The 22,405-nt window shown below is 37.7% G+C and overlaps 2 protein-coding genes across 2 annotated transcripts in view; both read left to right on the top strand.

The window, feature by feature from the left end:
- Positions 1–716: 716 nt before the first annotated feature.
- LOC111719943 (zinc finger protein 2 homolog) overlaps positions 717–22,405 on the top strand; it is a 76,774-nt gene continuing 55,085 nt past the window's right edge. The window contains exons 1-2 of the mRNA XM_031963321.1: positions 717–772; positions 10,386–10,579. Of these exons, the coding sequence (XP_031819181.1) occupies positions 10,547–10,579 (33 nt within the window). The 5' untranslated portion in view covers positions 717–772; positions 10,386–10,546. The remainder of the gene's footprint in view (positions 773–10,385; positions 10,580–22,405) is intronic.
- Positions 18,435–20,938, top strand: LOC116422107 (zinc finger protein 160-like). Its single transcript, XM_031957250.1, has one exon. The coding sequence runs from the start codon at positions 18,435–18,437 to the stop codon at positions 20,157–20,159; it is 1,725 nt and encodes a 574-aa protein (XP_031813110.1). The 3' UTR covers positions 20,160–20,938.

Here is a 22,405-nt window from a genome sequence, read left to right as displayed (position 1 = left end):
GAAGAGCTAGATGAGGACAGGCTGCACTAATTAAAGCACAGAGAGGTTTGACATACCAATAATCCTTTGTAATGATCAAAAGCAAACTTTGATACACAGAAAACCAGCTACTCTGAAGCCAGTTAAGCTCATACAAGCTATAAAGCAGGGAGGAATGGAAGCCCTGGAGGCGGGCTTCCAGCACGCTACTCTGCCCCATTTAAATCCAACTCAACTCGTGACGTCATTGGTCCTCTTCGAAAACAAAGGAAGAACATCACGTGCCAAGCACTGTGCTAAAGTGCTGGGGGGCACAAAAAGGGGCAAAAAAACCCCTAACCCCCAACCCCGGCCCATGCCCCCGAGGAGCTTCCAAAGAAACGGGAAAGAGAAGTAAGCTACGTGGAGGATAAGTAATTCATAATTAAGAGGGCAGCCACTGGAATGAAGCGGGGTTGAGAAGGGTTCCTGTAGATGTCCTCCGGCCCCAGAGATCTCCCCTCCACCAGCTCTTCACAGTTTCCAGACACACTCCCAAGGTCCAGCCAAGTATCCCTGGAGGGCGGGGCCAGGGCTCGAAGGCCCCGCCCCCTGCCTCTATCCGGGAGTGAACAGGTGCGCTGCCTCCTGCTGTTGGGTGTCCCTCCTCCTCCTGCTCTCCCCGCCTCGCCCCCGCCCCAGAGGGGACTACAATTCCCAGAATGCCCCGCGGAGACCCCCCCTGTAGTGGCGGGTAAGCGCGTGGCGGCGCTCGACTTATGAGCGCGGACTTCCGGAGGAAAGGGCCCAGGTGGTGAGTGAGGCTGGGGCTGTGAAGAGTCCCCGGGAATGCGGGCGGGAGCAGTTCTTCAGTCCGCTTCTCTGAGCACTGCGAGGCCTCGGCGTCGCGGGCACGCGTGTTCCACCCCGAGGTGGCTGCGTGGGAGCCCCGGCTGGAAGAGCTGGGCGGTGGCGGAGCCCGGTTTCCGGAGCCGGAGCTGGTGCAAATGCCGGGAAAAGCCCAACTCCCGCGGGCTCCGACCCCCGGGGCCTGCCCGAGCCGCGGCCGGAGCCGGGACTGGGGACGTGACGGCTTCCCGGGCCCCGCCGTGGCCGAGCCCTGAGCTAGAGGTCTGGCCGTGGCCTGGGCTCCCTGCCCTTCCTCTGGGCGGAGGGGGCGGGGCTTGGACTGAGCGTCCCGGAAGGGCAGGGGCTGCCTCCCCCCCCCCCCCCCCCCAGTATAGCCCGCGGCCTGTGCGCGGTGACTGACTCCCAGACATCACTTAAACCGCCTGCCCCCTGCAGGACTTAGGGGGGCCCAGAACCGAGGCTTCAGGCGAACTAGGGGGAGCCAGGACCGGGGTCCCAGGAGGACTGAAGGAGCTCAGAAGTGGGGCCCCAGGAGAACTAGCATTTGGAAATTTAGCCTTCCAAGCGGAATCTGAGTCCCCTTGTGTTTCCAACCCTTTCTCCCAGTTATAAGAAGCTACATTCCAGCCTATCTGGACATTTTACCACCTCCATCTCTTGACCTCCCTATGCCCTTGCTGCATTCTGGGAATTAACTTACAGCTTCTCACCCTTCCTTCTATTTTATCGCTACTTGTTGAAATCCCCTTTTTTTGGTGATTTTTTTTTCCCCAAACACTTTATTTTTCCAGATACATGTAAAGATAGTTTTCAACATTCATTTTTGTAAAACTTACATTTTTCTGCCTCCCTTTCCCCCTCCCCCAAACAGCAAGCAATCCAGTATAGGTTAAACACTTGCAATCTTTTTAAACTTATTTTCATAATTGTCATGTTGTACAAGAAAAGTTAGACCAGAAGGAAAAGACAAAAAATGGCAAAAATACTATGCTTCAATCCACATTCCATCTCCGTAGTTCTGTCTCTGGATGTGGATGGCATTTTCCATCCTGAATCGATGAGAAATTCCTTGACTCATTGCATTGTTTAAAGTGGCCAGGTCCCACAATGATCGATCATTACATATTCTTGTTGCCATGTCCAATGTTCTCTTCGTTCTGTTCACTTCTTACCATCATTTCATGTAAGTCTTTCCAACCTTTAATGAAATTAGCCTATTCATCATTTCTTACAGAACAATAATATTCTATTACATTCATTTACCATAACTTATTCAGCCATTCCCCAGCTGTTGGGCATCCACTCAATTTCCAGTTCCTTGACACTACAGAAAGAGCTACTACAAACATTTTTGCACATAAGGGTCCTTTCCCCTTATTCATCTCTTTGGGATACAGACCCAGTAGACTGCTGAATCAAAGGATTTACAATTTGATAGGCATTTGGGCATGGTTCTAAGTTGCTCTCCAGTGGTTGGATCATTTCACAACTCACCAACAATGTGTTAGTGTTCTAGTTCTCTTCCAACATTTATCATTACCTTTTCCTGTCTTAGCCAATCTGAGACATGTATAATAATACTTCAGTTGTAGTAATTTGCATTTCTCTAATAGTGATTCAGAGCATTTTTAAATGACTAGAAATAGCTTTAATTTCTTCATCAGAAAATTGTCTGCTCATATATTCTAATTATGAAATCCCCCCCTGAGGCTTGACTCAGGAGCCACAATGTCATGAAGCTTTCCTTAATTTCCTAATTTCTGAATACTTTCCACTTGGTGGACATTAAATAGGTGTTTCTTGGTTTGTATTATCATTCCACTGGACTTGGGCCAAGAGGCAGCCATTTTTAGGATGTTATTTCTCAGTTGTGTCTGAAGTTTGTTCACCCTCTTTGAAGATTTCTTGAAAAATGTTCTGGATAGCGTTTACCATTTCCTTCTCCAAATTATTTTACAGATGAGTAACTGAGGCAGACAGAGTTAAGTGATTTGTCCAGAGTCACATAGCTAGTAGATTTCTGAGGCTGGGTTTGAATTCATGAAGATGAATCTTCCTGATTCATGCACCAGATCTGAGATCAGTTCCCAGAAACTAGCTGTGTGACTCTGGGAAAATTACTTAATGCCTATTGTCTTCCCAAAAAAGTGGGAGGAAAAGAAAGCTAATGGTCATTAACTTCATTAAGAAAATTATTGATAATAAGCTGGTTCCATCTAGAAGTCATTGCTGATTCACATGTTGCTAACCCTAAATTCACCCAAGCAGGTTCTGTGAAGTGCTTCAGGCTTGTTCATATACTTGTGAGGGATATAGAAGACCCTTACCCAAAATGATTACTCAGAGATCATTCAGTAGAAGGCAGAAAAGTTGTTTATTGAAAGCCTCCGGAGGATGAGCCATCCCATCACGAGATAAGATAGAGAAAGCGGAGGGCTAAAGAAGTAGTAAAGATACATAGCTTTTATACAAGAAATTACATCACAAGTAAGAGAGAGCATTGAGAAGGGGAGGGAGAGGTATCTAATTGGTTGTTGCTATTTGGGGATATTGGAATGCAAGGTTTCTGTTTCCCTGAAATCTCCTGATTTCAGGGAAACAGAAAGTCAGTCCCCCAGGCTTAATCAAGCCAACAGTGGTCCAGCTAATAGACTAAATATCGATAAATGTCAAATACCAAAAAATGTCATCAGCTCAGGTTAAGTAAATATGTTTCTAGCTGGCCAAAGGTCAAGTAGATATGAGCCTGCACATATTATACGGGTCATAGGGGAAACACAGAAATAATAAAATACAGAAAAAGAATTCATACATTCCTGTAAGTTCTTCACCTTATCTATTCTCCACATACTGAAGACACCAAAGTCTGCCACTGCATCCCAGGTCATCATGTCACCTTGACTTTGTTTTACCACTGGACTTTGATAACTAAAGACTTTCCTGTTGGGACTTATCTCTGCAGTCTGTGGTGCTTTTGTCTCCAGAAGGAAGCAATGTGGGGGTGGCAAAATTATGATTTTTATCACTAAATGTTTGATTTGTATAGCTGTTTTATATACCTGTATGCCCAGGGTTGGGTAAAAATTTCTCGGGTGAAAAGGAGTCACAAGTAGAAAGTCTAAAGAAGCCTGCCACATGATCTACTCCCTACCCTACCCCTAAGTTCCCAGTAGGAAAGACCGTGTCAGCTATTGCTGAGGAGCCCTGGGAACTCTGCTGTGGTTCTTGATTTCAAGTCTCTTTGCCTAAAGAGGAGTAAATTATATTCCTTCCTTATCCCCCTATTCCCCATCCCAGTTCTCAGCGAAGATTTGATCTCCAGTTTTGAGGAGGGGGAAGCCCCATGGATATTAGAGTCAAAAGGGCCATGGAAACCCTGTTTAAGTGAATTGGATGAAAGCAGGTGAATGAGGGGTCTTTATCATGTAAGTATGTAAGCAATGTCAAGCAAGGAGTATTAAATTTTGTGGCAAGATCAGCTAAACTGGAATTCTTTTTTAGACTTCAACAATGTGATCCTGTCTCTGAAATAAGGGAGTTAGACTCCATGATCTTTCACTTCTCTTTTTGTGATAAATTTGTGATCCAGTCAGAAGTCATTGTTTAGAACTTTGGGGCATGAAACTCTTGAAAGCATTCCCAAAGGATTTCTACTGTCCCATGGGATTTTTCTTAGACTTTCTTTGAGACAACAACCATTAAAGCACCTATCAGATGCACTAAGTTCCAATATAACAAAGAAAGATGGGGGACATTCCCTACTCAAGAGAATTAGTTCACAGTCTACTGGGGAGAACAATAACTATATGCTAACAACTATTTGGAACCCCATATCCAGGATGAATTAGAGCTAATCAGAAGAGGTAAGATTAAGGGGAATTGGGAAAAGCTTATTTTTCTTTTTTTAAAGAAAAAACTTAAAAATATATATATATGTTGACACCATAATAAATATTTCGCTCAAGCATCAAGTATTAGCATCTGTATCCAAATGTCTTCCATTCCTACTCCTTTCCCCTCAGTGTTTCTCAGAAGAATTAGCTTTTGTTCCCAATTAACATCTAAGTCTCCTGAATACAGTGGGAGAAGGACAATAGCAGCATTACCCCATGATAGGGTGCCAAGCTTGCTTGTGCTAACCTCAGTCAAAGCTTCAGTTTGAGCTCTGCTGTCTTCTGGAACTCGTCACTTTGATCAGCCTCCATAACCCCCCACAACAAATGCTTTTTCTCCCTTGTGTCCTCTCTATGTCAGTTTCCCTCATAAGAATCCCTAGATTGTTAAATGGTGTGTGCAGGAAGTGTACCTTTATATCACATTCCCTACAAGATGTCTAATGAACTTTAGGAAGATGTTCTGAGGAGACCAGAATTTTTTTTAAAAATCCTTTTGGGAGCATTATAAATTCACATTGATTTAGACTCTGGGCCAAAGAAATCATAAATCTCGTGCTGGAAGAGCCCTGAGAACCCTCCAATAACCTCAATTTACAACTGAAGAGATAGAGGCACAAGAGAATTCAGATGACTTGAGCAGATCATATTGGCAGTGAGTGACAGAGATGGAATTGGAATCTTGTTCAGTCTTTTCAAGGTTCCATGAGGCTTCTTGAAAAGCTTCTTTTTATACTTTTGAGTCTTATGCTTGAATTCAAATTTTCTAGTAATGCTTGAAAATCTTATTTTGAGCATATTTGGTAAAACAAACCCAGGAACTACATGAACATTTTGTAAAACATTTTTTGTACAAATTCAGATTTAAATTGTAATGTCCAAGCTAGCTCCCTGGAGGCCTCAGGATCAGCCAGAGTCAGGATAAGCAAAAGACCTTGGTCTTTAGGGGAAGAAGTGAAAGAGATGGACAAAAATGCCAGGAGTTTTGCCAAGTGGATCTCTCCTTGATTCTAGAGTCCAGAATCTCCACACTTTTCTCCTTGTTCTGCTGCCAGGTTCTCTTGCCTTTCACTATACCCCCTAATCCATACCTACAATTGTTTTAACCCCAAACATTGAGCCAGCATTAATTGAGAGAAGAGCGTTTCCAAACATATGGTAATAGAGTCATTGTCCTATAGGTAATTAGCTTTAAGTGCTTGGTTGTCTGATTCCAGCACACCTTTTAAGATTTTCAGCCCTTTACAAACAGGTAGTTTTCCAATAAAAATCAGAATGATTTAGTTATATAAAATGCTTTAAACCATTCTTGTTTAGCAAAATGCAAATTAAAGTCATCTTGAGATATCATATCTACCAGATTGGCTAAACTGATAAAAGGAGAAAGCAATTTTTGTTGGAGGCGTGTGTGGAAAAATTACTCATTTTTGGTAGAATTGTGAGCTGATCCAACCATTTTGAAGAGCAATCTGGAATTATGCCTTATGATCTATTAAACTTCCTATACACATGGCTAATGGTAGCCATTGCAAAGTCAGAGGTAGGAGGAAAAGAAAAGGAATGTACAAGACAGCTATTATATATTTTTTACTCCATAATTTAAAAAGAAAATAAAAAATTTAAAATTACTTAAAAAAAAAAAAAAAAAAAAAGCTTTGGGCCATTATCTCACTCCTTTGAAATTACCAAAAGTGATAGAAAGAGACAATGACCAGTGTTGGAGGGAATGTAGAAAAATGGATACCCTAATAGCTGTTGATGGAACTCTGAACTGATCCAACCAGTTTGAAGAGAAATCTGGTATTATGTCCAAAGAATTATAAAACTCTATACCCTTTGATGCTTTAATGCCACTATGAAGCTTTTTTCTTAAAAGGATCAGGAAACAAAGAAAACCTATGTTGTAAAATAGTTATTGAAGCTTTCTTGGTGGTGGAACAGACCTGCAAATTAAGTGAATTCTCATTAATTGGGGAGCAGCTAAACAAGTGGCGTTATATAATTGTGTTGGAATACTACTATGCTATGAGAGATGAACAGATTGATCTTAGAAAAATATGGAAAGACTTTCATGAAATAAGGAAGCATGAAATGAGCAGAATCAAGAGAACATTGTTGCATACAGTAACAACAATATTGTAAGAATAACTGAACAGTCAAACTATTCTGAGCATTAAAAATATTCAAAACAACTGTTAAGAACTTAGAAAGATGCTATTCATCTCCAGAGAACTGATTTTTAAAAAGTACATTCTCTAAGAATAAAATGGAGGATTTTGATGTGTAAGAGATGATTAGATTAAGAGCCTCAGGGATTGGGAGCAGGATACCTTATATAATAAGAAAAAAGTAAAGCAAAAGTAAGATAATAGGATGTTTGGAGAAAAGGTGAGTTTAGTTTGAACATGGACCAGGAGAACCAGGAAAAAGTAGTGTCTTTAAACGTAGGGATTTCATTGGTTTCAGAGGGCATTCAGATGTACCTACCTACTTGTTACTCATCTGAGAATTCACACTGAAGAAAAATCTTATGAATGTCATCAATGGGGTAAAGCTTTCAGATGCAGCTCCACCAGGGAAGCTTCATACTAGCTACACATCTGAGAATTCACACTGAAGAGAACCCTTATGAATATAATCCATGTGGAAAAATTTTCAGATGCAGTTTCAATTTGCTGGATATCAGAGAAACTTTATATATGTAATCAACGTGCTAAATCCCTCAAGTAACAGTCATCCCTTATTTCCCATCAGAGAATTCTTATTAGGTAGAAATTTTATCATTAATGATTGTGGAAAGGCAGTCAAATGGAATTTAGTTCTTGTTCAAATATATTTCCACTGGGGAGTTCCCTTAAGGATCAAAGGAAGGGGATTCTTCACAGAAACTTCCCATTTATTATTATATAGGTTGGAAAGAGATAGAGGAATGTTGATGCATAAGAATATACCTTCCTTAGGTGGACTTTATAGGAGAGGAATTTTGGATTTTTACCTAATGGGGTATTTTTTACCCTGAAAGAGGGAGATTAATAAAATTAGGAAAAAAAAAGCTAAAAATAATGATTAGGTAGAGGCTCCAAGTCATTGTACACGGAGAAATTCATGTTGAATAAAACCAACTAAATTAGTTAATGGAAGAAATTCCTCTTGTAGTTATAGCCTTAAGACATTCCAAATTTATATTTAAAAGTTTTTAAAATGTAAATGAAATTTTCTGAAATTTAATGTTTTTAATTTTTTTCCAGGTGAAATTTAGCATTTATAAATTAACTTATCCATAAACCTGGTTAATTTTAGGTACTGGTTTTCGGCCTTTTGGGGCCAAAAGTTCTGGTAATATTTTGTTTTCTATATTTATTTTTAGAATTTTTATAAACAGTTTAGGTTCATAATGAATAGAGTTCTGTGTTTGAAATCAAGAAATTGAGCCCAAATTCATTTCAACATTTACTAGATTTGTGATCCGCCAAGTCACTTTAAACTTTCCCTCCCATTTTCCCTATTGTTGAGTGGAGTTAGTAAAGATCTGACCTCATAGTTAATAAGAGGAAAAAATGAGAAATTTTTAATTATTTGGTAAAGGTTTAAATTTTTTTTTTAAATTTAAAAAAAAACATTATTTTTTTATTTATTTTCTTATTATAATAACTTTTTATTGACAGAACCCATGCCAGGGTAATTTTTTTACAACATTATCCCTTGCACTCACTTCTGTTCCGATTTTTCCCTCCCACCCTCCATCCCTTCCCCTAGATGGCAAGCAGTCCTATATATGTTGAATATGTTGTAGTATATCCTAGACACAATATATGTGTGCAGAATCAAAAGAGTTTTCTTGTTACATAGGGAGAATTGGATTCAGAAGGTAAAAATAACCCGGGAAGAAAAACAAAAATGCAAACAGTTTACATTCATTTCCCAGTGTTTTTTTCTTTAGGTGTAGCTGTTTCTGTCCATCATTGATCAATTGAAACTGAATTAGGTCTCTTTGTCAAAGAAATCCACTTCCATCAGAGTACATCTTCATACACTATCGTTGTTGAGGTATATAATGATCTCCTGGTTCTGTTCATTTCACTCAGCATCAGTTCATGTAAGTCTCTCCAAGCCTCTTTGTATTCATCCTGCTGGTCATTTCTTAAAGAACAATAATATTCCATAACATTCATATACCACAATTTAACCAACCATTCTCCAATTGATGGGCATCCATTCATTTTCCAGTTTCTAGCCACTACAAACAGGGCTGCCACAAACATTTTGGCACATACAAGTCCCTTGCCCTTCTTTAGTATCTCCTTGGGGTATAAGCCCAGTAGTAGCACTGCTGGGTCAAAGGGTATGCACAGTTTGATAACTTTTTGGGCATAATTCCAGATTGCTCTCCAGAATGGTTGGATTCATTCACAACTCCACCAACAATGTATCAGTATCCCAGTCCACATCCCCTCCAACAGTCATCATTATTTTTTCTTGTCATCTTAGCCAATCTGACAGGTGTGTAGTGGTATCTCAAAGTTGTCTTAATTTGCATTTCTCTGATTAATAATGATTTGGAATCCTCTTTCATATAAGTGGTAATAGTTTCAATTTCTTCATCTGAAAATTGTCTGTCCATATCCTTTGACCATTTGTCAATTGGAGAATGGCTTGGTTTCTTATAAATTAGAGTCAATTCTCTATATATTTGGAAATGAGGCCTTTATCAGAACTTTTAACTGTGAAGATGTTTTCCCAGTTTGTTGCTTCCCTTCTAATCTTGTTTCAAGCATTAAATCTCAATGGAGGTGATATTATATTACTGCTATAATTGCCATCTTTATTATAGTTACTTGGATCATGGACCTCATAATAGATGGACAGTTTAGTGACTTTTCATTCAAAGTGATATTCAAGTGTAGAGGAATATACTAGTAGTAATAGTTGAACAGTAGAAGAGAGTCTTGGTTTAGAATCAAGAAGATAGGTTTAAATCCTGCTTCAGATGCTCTCTACCTCTGACTCTGGGCAAGAAACAGTCTATGTGCCACATCTCTAAAGTGAGAAGAGTAGACTTAGTGTTTTCTGTGGCCCTCTCCAGTGTTTACTCTGTGTTCCTATCAAAAATGCCCTTCTATATCTCATAATATTTCAGGAAGGAGACCTAGGAGGACCAAACATGAAACTAGCTCTAAAATAATTTTTTAATACTTTCTTCATCTGATTGAATAAGTAAACGATTACAGGTAGAATTGTCATTGTTATTATATTGGCTCAGCCTACTGTTAAGATTTGAGCAACATTCCGTCCCTGTGTCTGCTGGACGCCTCACTCTGACCTCCTTCCCAAGCCGAGCTTCTGGCCAGCTCCCAGTCCCTATTTCTGATCCAGGCTCTCCAGGATTTCCCTCAGGTGCTTGGGCACCAGCCTCTGTTTTACCAATGGGTCCCAGTTGCCGCCGATTCAGGAGCCATTGAGACTCCCATTAGCTTCTTTCCATCGGGATTCCAAACCCCTTCCTGCCTCTTGGCTCTCGTTTTAGGAGGATGACTGAGGGCACTGGGACAAAAGAGAAGACCTAAGAGAAAGTGAGAAAGAAAAAGACTTTGAGGTTAGATCCTTTTTATTTACAAATCTTGTTCTACCTGTTGCCTCCACCTCTGATTGTAGTCTCTCCCCCAGGGAGGGCCGTGCCAGGAGCTTTGGAACTCCTTTTGGGAACTCATCCTCTGTCAATCTGGTTAGGCCAGGCCCCTGCCTAGGAGAGAAAGGGGAAGGTCTTCTTGCCCCGCTGCTCAGCCTGAAGAGGACCAAGACAAGAAGAAAGCCTGGAACCCAAGGGAATGGTTCCTGGAACCCAAAGATGCCCATGGCAGGTGAGTGAATCAGTACAACCATCAGTGTGACTAGCATCTGATGTGCCTCCATAGATATAGAAGATTCTTTAAGAAGCTGCTGATCTTTCTTAACTGATACCCTTTTCTTTAAAAAATTAAAATTGGATGTTAAGACAAACTGTCTGCCCTCGGCTTAAAAGTTTTTTTCTAGCAATGGTTTTTATTTAACTTTATTTTTACATTTCTCATTATGTTGTTCCTTAAATATTAAAAACCCTTTTGAAAAAGTGGACCCAACTAATTGGAAATAGCTAAATGAAATGAGAGAGATCAAATAACAGTGCAAAATAAATATTATTGGAATGTTAAGTTGAAAAAAAATGACCTTGTTTACTGTAGGATTTTGCACCGACTCCAAATCCTTCGGGAGAAAGGGTAAACTCTTATAATCAAAAAGAAGTTCTTTATTCAAAAATTCCTCAGCTTTTTATATACCCTTTAAATTTTTAATAACTATAGCACACTGCACATGGCTAATTATATTGTACTTGAATATAAACAACTTGCTATTGGTGAATGTTTTTGCCCCTCAGTATAAACTTTTTTTTTTTATTAAGTAAATTTTTTACAAACTTCAAATCCCTTATAGTTTTCAGTCCCTGACTTTGAGGAAGGCTGAGGCCCTTAAGGGGAAACTAAATAACACTAGTAGGCCCTCTTGGGCTGGAGGGTTATATTCACCCAGAGTTCCCCACCGTCTGTGACCTTAAAATGGATTTAAGTATTGGCTCAATAAGAAAGACTACTAGGAAACCTTCTGACATGGAATTGTGGATTAAGTTAATGAATTCCTAAGCCTTTGTTAAGTTTTTATATTTGATGATTTAGAAGTCACTGACATTCGGGATGTGGCCGGGATTCACCCAGGAGGAATGGGCCCTTGGGACCACCCTCAAAAGAGTTCTACAAAGAAGCCGCTTGGAAAACTACCAGAACTTGTTTCTTCTGGGTAAGGTTTCCCTTTATTAACTCCAAACTTTATCAAGGAAATGTCCTCAGGGAGGTGATCCGCTTCCCTTTTTTCTGATAAAATGTGATTGTGTTTTGTATAAGGAAGGTAAACTTTTCTTTTGTTGTTCCCAAGTTTCTTTTCCTATTTTGGACTTCAGGTTGCAAAACAAACAAGGGTTATAAAATCTTAGACTTAGAAACCATTCCAGATGTTACCCAGCCCATCCTCCGGCCTGGACAAATTTGGTCTGCAAAATTTAAAACTGGGGGAAGTTTTTCAAGGAGAGTACTTGAAAAAACCCTTCCCAATAAGGAAACCGTTTTTCCCTTGGGATAGATCTAGTCTTTAAAAGCTCTATTTGCTGACAGATGTTTCATTATTTCTTTCTGTAACAAGTTTATCTTTTCTTTAATTTTTTCCTGAAATTCCAAAACAGGTGGTGGGAAAGAAAGGAAAAGGGTATTTATGTAAACTTACTAGACCTTGATAAGTATTTTAAATTTTTTATTTCATCTGACCCTTAAGTCAGGTGAGTTTGAAATATAAATTAGCATACTTGAGGAAACCAAGGCAAAAGAAATTAATAAAGAGCCACAGTTACAAAGTGTTTGAGGCTAGGCTTGAATTCAAGTTTTCCCAACCCTGGGCTCAGGGCATTCTGAATAACTAAAGGCTGTTATTTCTAGTAAATTCAAGAAGGTGTCCATCCTTTTGAGGGAAGGCAGAATTTTTAATTCTCCCTGCCCCATTATCCCCGCAGCAAAAATCCCATGGAAGTCATACTTGAGGAACCACAACTTTGGTTCCTTGCTTATGTCCCCTTTCCTAAAGAAAGAAAGTGTTGTTTCCTCTCTTTTCATCCCTTCCTTATTCCCATACTAAGGAATTTCCAGTTCAGAGGAAATTTGATTCCTATTTTGATGGGGGAACCATCCGGATCCTGGGGAAAAGGGCCAAAATTCTTCCAGGTGGAGTGAGATTAAAACAAGATTTGAGGGCTGTTATCCAAAACATTGTGTTCTAGGGAAGGGAAATGCTGTCTTAGGTAAGGAGGACCCAGGGGAAATTTTTAGATAGGGGCCACTGAACCTGTGCCCAGTTTCCCAATCCGTGAAATTAAGGAAATTATGGACTTTTCACTTCCCCTTAGGGATAAACAGTGACCTTAAAACATCACCAAGAACTTTGGAGCAACAGGAACCTTAAAATTAATTGAAGCATCCCATTTGAGTTCCCTTTCTGGACCCCAAGGGCCAAGAAAATATAAAATTTTGGCAAGGTTAATCGTTTCCATTGAAAAGATGGAAGCCAATTTAGGGGAATGGGAAAAAGCAAAAAGGAGAATTGGAGGGAAAAGCCCATGGTGAGTGGAATAAGGAATTAGATAAGAAATGTAGAAGGATTAATTCCAAGAAAGGAATTGTATAGTTTAATTTTTAATGGACTAGTTTACCAACCAAATTGGTTTTATTTCTCCATTCCAGCATCCTAGGAAAATGGTCACTGGCCTTTTTGAAGGTTATCCATGGTTTGAAATTTGAACCAACAACCTAAACCTTTCCCTGCCTCTATGGCCCACCTCTTGGTCTCCATTGTAGAAAACCCTGGCAAAATTTCATTGAGGTGATTACCACCCCTGAACTTTAGGGGATGAGAAAGATTCCCACAGTCCAAAGCCCCAGGAACCAGGGAAGCCCTTTGTGATCCTGATTTAGTAGGGCCGGGTTGATCCAATTTGGGCCCACAGGTCCCATCCAATTCGGAGCCAGAGATAATTTTTATAGTTTAAAGATGACAGAAACAGAACCAAGGCCCAGAATCAGCCTCCGGAACCAAGCAAAGAGAACCAGAACCTAGGAAACAAGGAGAAGCTGGGTCCCTGAAATAAGGTTGGGGACTACCATTGGCCATTGAATGAGCATCTGCTGTGGGCTAATCTTAAAAAATTGGGTAAAGGAAAGGGAAAAGTGGCAAACTTGTTGCAAAAGCCTACATTCCAAAATAGATAGTGAGGAGTTTTGAGAAGAAACGGAGCTGGAAACCCCGCCTTTAAACTGACCCCGGCAAGGACGCCTTGCATGGGGATCAAAAAACCAAAATTCACCAGGGAAATCAAAGGACTTGAAGTTAGAGGACAAGTGCAGTTTGAGGGAATAAGGAGTTGGTGAGGAAATAAAAAATCAAAAGACCAAAAAAATAAATTGGTGCACTAATAATTAGGCACCAAAATGATTTACAGAATGACATGTTAAAATCATAACCAAACCTTGGACAACCTTAGATGTCGGGTATTCCTCATCTGTCACACCTCAAATCCATTTCCAACATTTTTAAAAGCCCTGCCAAATTGGAGGTAAAAGAGGATTTGTGACCTTACTTCAAAACCCCATTATCTGGTCAATCTGTACTTAAACTCCCTTTGCCCAACCCATGCCTAATCCCCCTGTGCTACCCTTGCCCAATGGGAAAAAAGTTCCCCTCCGTAGGGGCTTTATAGGGAAATTTTATGATGGTTTTGGACCGGAAAGGATAACCAGGTGGGAATTGATCATGCCATTTCCATTAAGATTGACTGGTTATTTTTATTCCCGGCCATATTTTTTTTTTCCATGAGGAGGTGCAATTAGCAAAAGAGAAAAGACAATTAATTGCCTTAAAAAAATGTTCTTAAGAGAATAATGAGAAGAGGCAGAATTATTAAGAACCAACCCAAAACATTTTAAAATCCTTGAGATAAAGATTTACCCCACATTAAAAAAAGGATGTCATATATTCAATAATATTCTATAATAGAGTTTGACCCCTGTCCTTACCTCACAAACCCACCCCTCTGACCCATGATAACTACTTCAATAGATCTATTAATTTAAAGGGATGAAAGAGGGAAACCTCCAACATCAAACTATAGTTGCTATTTTTTTTTTTTGCAAAACTGAAAATAAAGATGGGAAACCCATATATCAGGAAATGACCAAAAACAAATAATTAAATTAAGAATTATTGGAACCCAAGAAATGATAAAAGGTATAGTTTCAGAGAAACCCAAAAGAGTTGGAATAAAAGAGATAAGTGAAAGAAACCAGTAGAATAATTTATGCCAAGTCCAATTGGATCAATTCAATGAAAGTCAAGGACCCTAAAGCTTTTTGTTCTTAGAACATCTTTCAACAACATTAAAGTTGTTGCAAATTACTCAGTCATTTAAGTTATTATACCATTCATAATAATAACCATTTTAATTCCCTCCCGAAAAGACCTGGACAGCGTTTTATTACGAAATGTAAAATTTATTCTACTTTTAAATTATGAAAAAAAATAAGAATATTTAAGTATTGTCATCAAGAAAATTAATGTGGAACTTCCACAAGAATAATTTTAAAATATAATAAATCTTTCTGCTTATTAACTGTAAAACCTTTTTACTTTAAAATTTTGTTGAATATAAAAAAGTATTTTTCAATAAATTATTTAAACTTAAAGAAAAACATAGTAAAAAAGTTTTACAATATTTTTTACAATATTTACCAATGTTTTTATCTTAGTTGATTTAACACAAATAAAAATGAAAATAATAAAAGATTTCAGGCCCATGTGCCAGATGGAATGAGGTAGAAAAATGGGGAGAATTTATAAACTTTCAAGGGGTTGGAAATTCATTTTTTACTTAGCCCACAAACCCGGTACCAAACACAAGTACTAATTGATATTAAATTTTTTTTTTTCATTTGTTGATTACAAAAAGAAAAAAATTTTCCTTAGGTTCATTTGCCTATAAGCTTTTCTTTTTTTTTTTTTGAAAGATGTTTCATAAAGGTCTTTGTAAAGAAAGAAATTTGATGTAAAGGTTCTTCTTTTGTTCACCAGCACACCGTCTTAAAATCCCAAGAAACTGAAAGATTGATTCACCCTGTTAAGCCAAATTTCCTTTTGAAAACCTCCTTAAAGAAGAATTTAAAATATAAAGAAGATAAGTTTAAAGAAAGAAATGTCTTTAATATTTAAATGAGAAGCAAAAGGTTCCTTTTTGTAACGTTTTAATGGATTCCTATTGATTTTGATATGTCTTGTAATGTCCAGTTTAGTGAACATTTTTTTTAAAAGAACCTGTCATCTATATTGTAAGAATAGATCTTTGACTAATGATGACATCACTGATGGATGCAAATTAAAGATTATCCAAAATGAGGGAACTATTTTTGGTGCAATATATTAAAAAAATGGGATTTATGTACCCGTTGACCATCTATGGGGAGAACTGATTTTCAGGTCAAACTGACTTGAATGCCAAAGTTCTTTGGGCAGTTTGAAAACATTTAATGAAGGATAGAGGAACAGAATCTTTTTATTTGTTCAGGACCAAATTTTGGTAATTCACTGCAGGAACACCAAAAATATTGTTATATGATTATGAATTTAGAATCTGTAAAGAAAATATATTCCAACATGCATATTATTTATCCTAGAAAAAATTTAATGGTAACAAAAAGATGCAGTTAATTACTGCTTAATATTTTTAGTTCAAACCAGATCATGGTCACAAATCCCTAATGTGTTAAATGAACAAATAAATGGAAACTACTGCTAAAGGATTAATAAAGTGGAATCATACTCTACTTCCTGAAAAGAGGAAAGGGGCTAAAGATAAGGAAAAAGAAAATATTTTTAAATGGGAAATATGTGGATTTCTTTTTATGTTTATTACAGGGACTTAATTTTTTTTTTTATTTAGGGTAATAGGATTCAAAAAAAAATTTTTAAATAAATGAATAAAGCTTACCTTTAAAAATCATAATAATAAAATCTGTTCTTCCAAATAAAATATAAATATTTTTATAAAATAAATATAGGTTATATATGATATAATAATAATAAATAAAATAGGTTAGCAGTTAATGGATTTTGGTACATAAACTTAGAAAAAATTGTTTTACCAATTTAAACTAAATAATATTGGTTTTTAAAGGTGGCAGAAATACCAAAATTTAAGGACGAAATAGAAGAAAAAGTTGGAAAATAAAGAATTGAAAAGTAAATATATGACAGATGAAGGAAATCTATTTCTAGCCTTCAGTCAGGAAATTTCCAAAGGATGATAGTATAGGCATCAAAAAAGTCAATGTAGAAAAGAAAGCTTAGCAAAGACAACAAAAATAAAAAAACAACTTCAATAAAGGTGTTTAAATGAAGAATTAAAGAAAAAAAAGTTCATTTGGGACATGGAAAAGAACATTTGGTTGTAGGGTTTGGCCCTAATCTCACCTTCACAGAACGGGTCTTATGGCTGTTTTGAGTTCCTTGGTTTGAGTTGTGAGGTAATGAGAATCCCAATCCTGTGGTCACAGATTTGTTGTTAAAACCAGTGTTTGTTTCGAAGGCCTTTTTATAAGAACATCCTCCCAATGAGCTGATTCATTCTTAATGATTTGTTCTGCCCATTGTTTCAAAATTTTCTTTTTGTTTGGGGAGATAGACTGTAAGTCAATTTCCTTTCTTCCAGTAGAGAGAAGAGGATTTGTTCTATTAAATGTTTCTTTTTTCTTAGGGGAAAGACAAGGTTTGAAGTGATTAAATACTACAAACCTGAGGATTTCGTAAGAGTCTCCCAGCAAAGACCATGAGGATGGTCCCAAGGACTTTAATTTGAAGAGAACACTACAGATAATAAGAAGAGAAAATCACAAACCACCTTCCATAATAAAAGATGGAAAGAGTTTTAGACAACACTCATCCTTAATTCAGTTTAAGAAAATGACCTCAGGAAATGATTGTTTTAAACTATGAAAATAAGGAATGCTTTACTGGAAAGGTTAATTTATTCAGTCTTATGAGGAACCTCCCAAAAATAATCAACGTAATCTGGGAAAATGGCCAGAGTTTGCCCGATCTCAACAGAAAATAGACATGTCAAACCCTGAAAAAGTGCTTTATTTTTTGTAATGTTTGTAAGGCCTTTGGAATCAAAGTCCGACCATCATAGAATTCACACACAGGAAAACCTTATGAATGTAATCAGGGGAAAAGATCAGGCAGAAATGTCAGACCAGCCTTAACATAAAACCACACTGGAGAGAACCCCAACAATGTCATGCCAGTGCAAAGACTTTCAGAAAAGGAACTTTTGGGAACATCAAAAACAAGTGGGAGAAGATTATGATTATAATCAATTGGAAGCCCAACATAGTTCTTCCCTCCAAACCGGAAAACCACACTAATGATAAATTTAAATGTTGTAATTGGCAAAGTTTTTGGTGAACACCTTCCCCCTTTCTACATCAGAGAATCCACACTGAGAGAAAACCTTTAAGGAATGTAAATCAGGTGGAAAGACTTTACAGAATTCCCATTTTAAAACATCAGAGAAACAACCAAAAAACCTTAGAATGTAATCAAGTGTGGAAAACCTTTCCAGGAACCCAGTCCGTTGCACCAGAGAATTCACACTGGGAAACCTTAGAATGGGGATCAATGGGAAATTTCAAAGAGAACCCAAACTTTGTAATCAGAAACCCCACTGGAGGAAACCAGAGTGTAATCATGTGGAAAGACTTTCCAGTGCAGCTTCCATTTGTTGCATCAGAAAAAGCCACACTTTGGAGAGAAACCCCGGAGGTTTGGAATGTGGTAAAGCTTTTGGGTGTAACCTTTCCCTTATTTAACATCAGAGAATCCACACTGGAGAGAAACCATGAATGTCATCATGTGGAAAAAGCCACCCGTTGGCCAATCTTTAAAATCAAGAATCCAACTGGAGAGAAAACCTTATGAATGTCAATAGTGTGGAAAAGCCACAGAGAACCCAGTCTTGTTACTCAGAGAACCACACTGGAGAGAAACCTTAAGGAGGTAACTTGGGAAAGGCCTTCACACGGGAATTGAAGCCTCATGGTAACATCAAAAGAACCAACAGGAGAGAAACCTTATGATTGTAATCAGTGTGGAAAGGCTTTTACAGAGAACTCCAAACTTGCCCTACATCAGAGAATCCACACTGGAGAGAAACCTTACAAATGTAATCAGTGTGGAAAGGCTTTCCCCTATAGGGCTCTTCTTGCTTACCATCTGAAAATCCACACTGGAGAGAAACCGTATCAATGTAATCAGTGTGGAAAGGCTTTTACACAAAACTCTATGCTTGCTGTACATCAGAGAATCCACACTGGAGAGAAACCTTATGAATGTAATCAGTGTGGAAAGGCTTTTACACAGAACTCTATGCTTGCTGTACATCAGAGAATCCACACTGGAGAGAAACCTTATGAATGTAATCAATGTGGAAAAACTTTCCGACAGAACTCCAGTCTTGTTGTACACCAGAGAATTCACACTGGAGATAAACCTTATGAATGTGATCAATGTGGGAAGGCTTTCAAAGAGAACTCCAAACTAGCTGTACATCAGAGAATCCACACTGGAGAGAAACCTTACGAGTATAATCGGTGTGGAAAGACTTTCCGGTGCAGTTCCAGTCTTGCTGTGCATCAGAAAAACCACACTGGAAAGAAACCTCATGAGTGTCATGAATGTGGTAAAACTTTTGGTGAACACTCTTCCCTTATTGCACATCAGAGAATCCACACTGGAGAGAAACCTTATGAATGTAATCAGTGCGGAAAGGCTTTCACACAGAATTCCCATCTTTCTAAACATCAGAGAATCCATACTGGAGCAAAACCTTATGAATGTCATCAGTGTGGAAAAGCTTTCACAGAGAACTCCAGTCTTGCTGTACATCAGAGAATCCACACTGGAGAGAAACCTTATGAGTGTAATCAATGTGGAAAGTCTTTCACACGGAATTCGAGTCTTGCTGTACATCAAAGAATTCATACAGGAGAGAAACCTTATGAATGTAATCAGTGTGGAAAGGCTTTCAAACAGAACTCCAAACTTGCCCTACATCAGAGAATCCATACTGGTGAGAAACCTTATGAATGTAATCAGTGTGGAAAAGCTTTCAAAAAGAACTCCAGTCTTGTTATACATCAGAGAATCCACACTGGAGAGAAACCTTACAAGTGTAATCAGTGTGGAAAAGCTTTCCCCTATAGGGCTCTTCTTACTTACCATCTGAAAATCCACACTGGAGAGAAACCATATGTATGTAATCAGTGTGGAAAGACTTTCACAAGTAAGTCCAGTCTTGTTAGACATGAGAGAATCCATACTGGAGAGAAACCATATGAATGTAATCACTGTGGAAAGACTTTCACAAATAGATCGAGTCTTCCTATACATCAGAGAATCCACACTAGGGAGAAACTTTATGAATGTCATCAGTGTGGAAAGGCTTTCAAAGAGAACTCCAGTCTTGCTTACCATCTGAAAATCCATACTAGAGAGAAACCATATGAATGTAATCAGTGTGGAAAGACTTTCACAAATAAGTCCAGTCTTGTTATACATGAGAGAATCCATACTGGAGAGAAACCATATGAATGTAATCACTGTGGAAAGACTTTCACAAATAGATCGAGTCTTGCTATACATAAGAGAATCCACACTGGAGAGAAACCTTATGAATGTCATCAGTGTGGAAAAGCTTTCACTCAGAACTCCCATCTGTCCAAACATCAGAGAATACATACTAGTGTGATGGGTGAAATCTGAATTAACTGAGGGAACAAAGGACTGAACATCTGAGCATGTCGATTTATTAAATAATACATGCCAATTGCTTAACAAATCAAGACCAAGCATCCTTTCCAAGTTGGGAGAGAGAGGAGCAAGTTTATGAATTGGAAGGGTCTGGTAGAGCAAGCAAGTGAATTTTTCTGGATGTGAAACAGGATGTCATGTAAGCCCTTTTCTTAGCAAGCAGGTAGAATTTATTTAAGAAAAGGAATTTTAGGACTCAATATAGTTTTATGAGGAATCAGTTTGGTTCACATAATTCTCAAAAATTTCACTGGAGAGAAACTATGAATGTTATCAATGTGAAAGGGTCGTTATTTGGAATTAAAATCCTGCTATTCATCAGGGATGCCACACTGGAGAGGAAATTTATGATGTTAACCAATGTGTAAAGACTTTCCCATGTAGGATCTATCTTGCTTACTCTTTGAGAATCTACTCTGGAGAGAAACTTTATGGATCTATAATCAATTTGGAAAAGCTTTCTCATGGAATTTTAGTCTTGCTGTACCTCAGAGAAGCCACACAGAGAAAATTTATAATTATAATCAATGTGTAAAGGCTTTTCCATTATAGAACCCATTTTGCTTACTATGTAACAATTCATACTGGAGAGAAATTTTATGAATGTGATCAATGTGGAAAATCAGACACAACTCTAGTGTTCCTCTTTATTAGAGAACCCATACTGAAAAAAAAAAAAAACCTTATAAATATGATAAATCCCTTCAATAAAATTCATGCATTATTTTCCACCAGGGAATTCTATTAGATAGAAATTTTACTGCTATAATGAATGAGGAAAGGCATTTAAATGGAGTAAAGAGCTTTTTCAGTGTTAGAAATTTTATTTTGAACAGGTGCTTTATATGAATTTGGTGGGAGAAAACCTTCAACTAGAGACCATCTCTTACTTTGCATCAAAGGATTCATAATAGAGAGAAATTGTTCAATGGAAAGATGATTTTTTCTGGAAGAAGGTCAACAGAAAGCAGAATATTCATACAGGAAAGGAGGCTTATAAAAAGCAATGTCTTTTATCAATGTCAGGGCCTATACATGGAGATCATATCTGATTTTACAAGAAATCCTGTTACAGCTAAAACTTTTAGATGTAAGCAATGAGGAAAGGCCTCTTCCTGCAGCTTAGATTTTGTTATACGCCTCAAATTTTATACTGTTCATAAAGTCCTATAAATATAACAACTTCTCTCTTTGAAATTCTATTTGTCATTACTTCTCAGTAATATTCTATAGCATGTTTCTATCATAATTTCTTTCAATTCCCGAATTTATTATTATGGCTTTCAGATAGTTCAGAGATTTTTAACCATCTCTCCTGGATCTATTTTCCACATTTATTTCATTTTCAATGAATTAATTAATATTTTCTTCTATTTTTTTACTTTTAAAATTTTTGTTTAATTGATATTTGACATCACATTGAGTCATTCACTTCTATTTATCAAAATCTAATTTTTATTTCTTTTCTTCAATTAACTTGTTTAACCTCCAGTTTTCCATTACTCTGAGGCTACTTTTAGAGACATTGTTTGTTCAGTGGTATTTTTTCCTATTTTACCAATTCTGTTTTTTAAGGAGTTGTTTTCTTCAATCAGTTTCTGTGTTAATTTTTTTCATAATTTTCCTACATTGTCCTCATTTTTTTTTCAATTCATTCTCTCTCTCTCTCTCTCTCTCTCTCTCTCTCTCTCTCTCTCTCTGTCTTACATGATTTTGAAAATCCTTCTTGAGCTCTTCCAAGAGAACATTTTGAGCTTTCAGACCAATTCATATTCTCCTTTAAGACTTCACAGGTAGGATTTTTGCCATTGAAGTCCTTCCAAGATATCTTTACCTAGAAAATAGTTTCTCTCCAAATTTTTGTGGGTTCTGTCACTCCACAGTCTGTTTAGAGGATAGATTTAGTGTTGCTTAAAAAGGAAAATGGGGAGAGCTCAGACAATTTCCTGACTTTTCTCTACCATCTTGGATTTGTCTCTAAGATTTTTTAAAATGTATAAGTTATCAAAGTCTCCAATGTTCGACCTCAACTCTGGTTCCCCAACTACAGACTGTAAATCTGGTCTTGTTCCTTTTTCCTGCATCTTAGGTGAAGCCATCCCAGAGATGGGACTTTAAAAATAATCTTTTATTTTCAAAATATATGCAAAAATAGTTTTCAACATCCATCCTTGGAAACCCTTATGTTCCAAATGTTT

The sequence above is a fragment of the Sarcophilus harrisii genome, chromosome 3 (assembly GCF_902635505.1).
Source record: "Sarcophilus harrisii chromosome 3, mSarHar1.11, whole genome shotgun sequence".
Lineage (NCBI taxonomy): Eukaryota > Metazoa > Chordata > Mammalia > Dasyuromorphia > Dasyuridae > Sarcophilus > Sarcophilus harrisii.
The sequence above is the reverse complement of the archived record's forward strand: the minus strand, read 5'-3'. Positions and strand labels throughout refer to the sequence as shown.

Coding starts and splice junctions, on each gene's coding strand:
- LOC116422107 (XM_031957250.1), top strand. CDS start 18,435: ATGGTAACATCAAAAGAACCAACAGGAGAGAAACCTTATGATTGTAAT.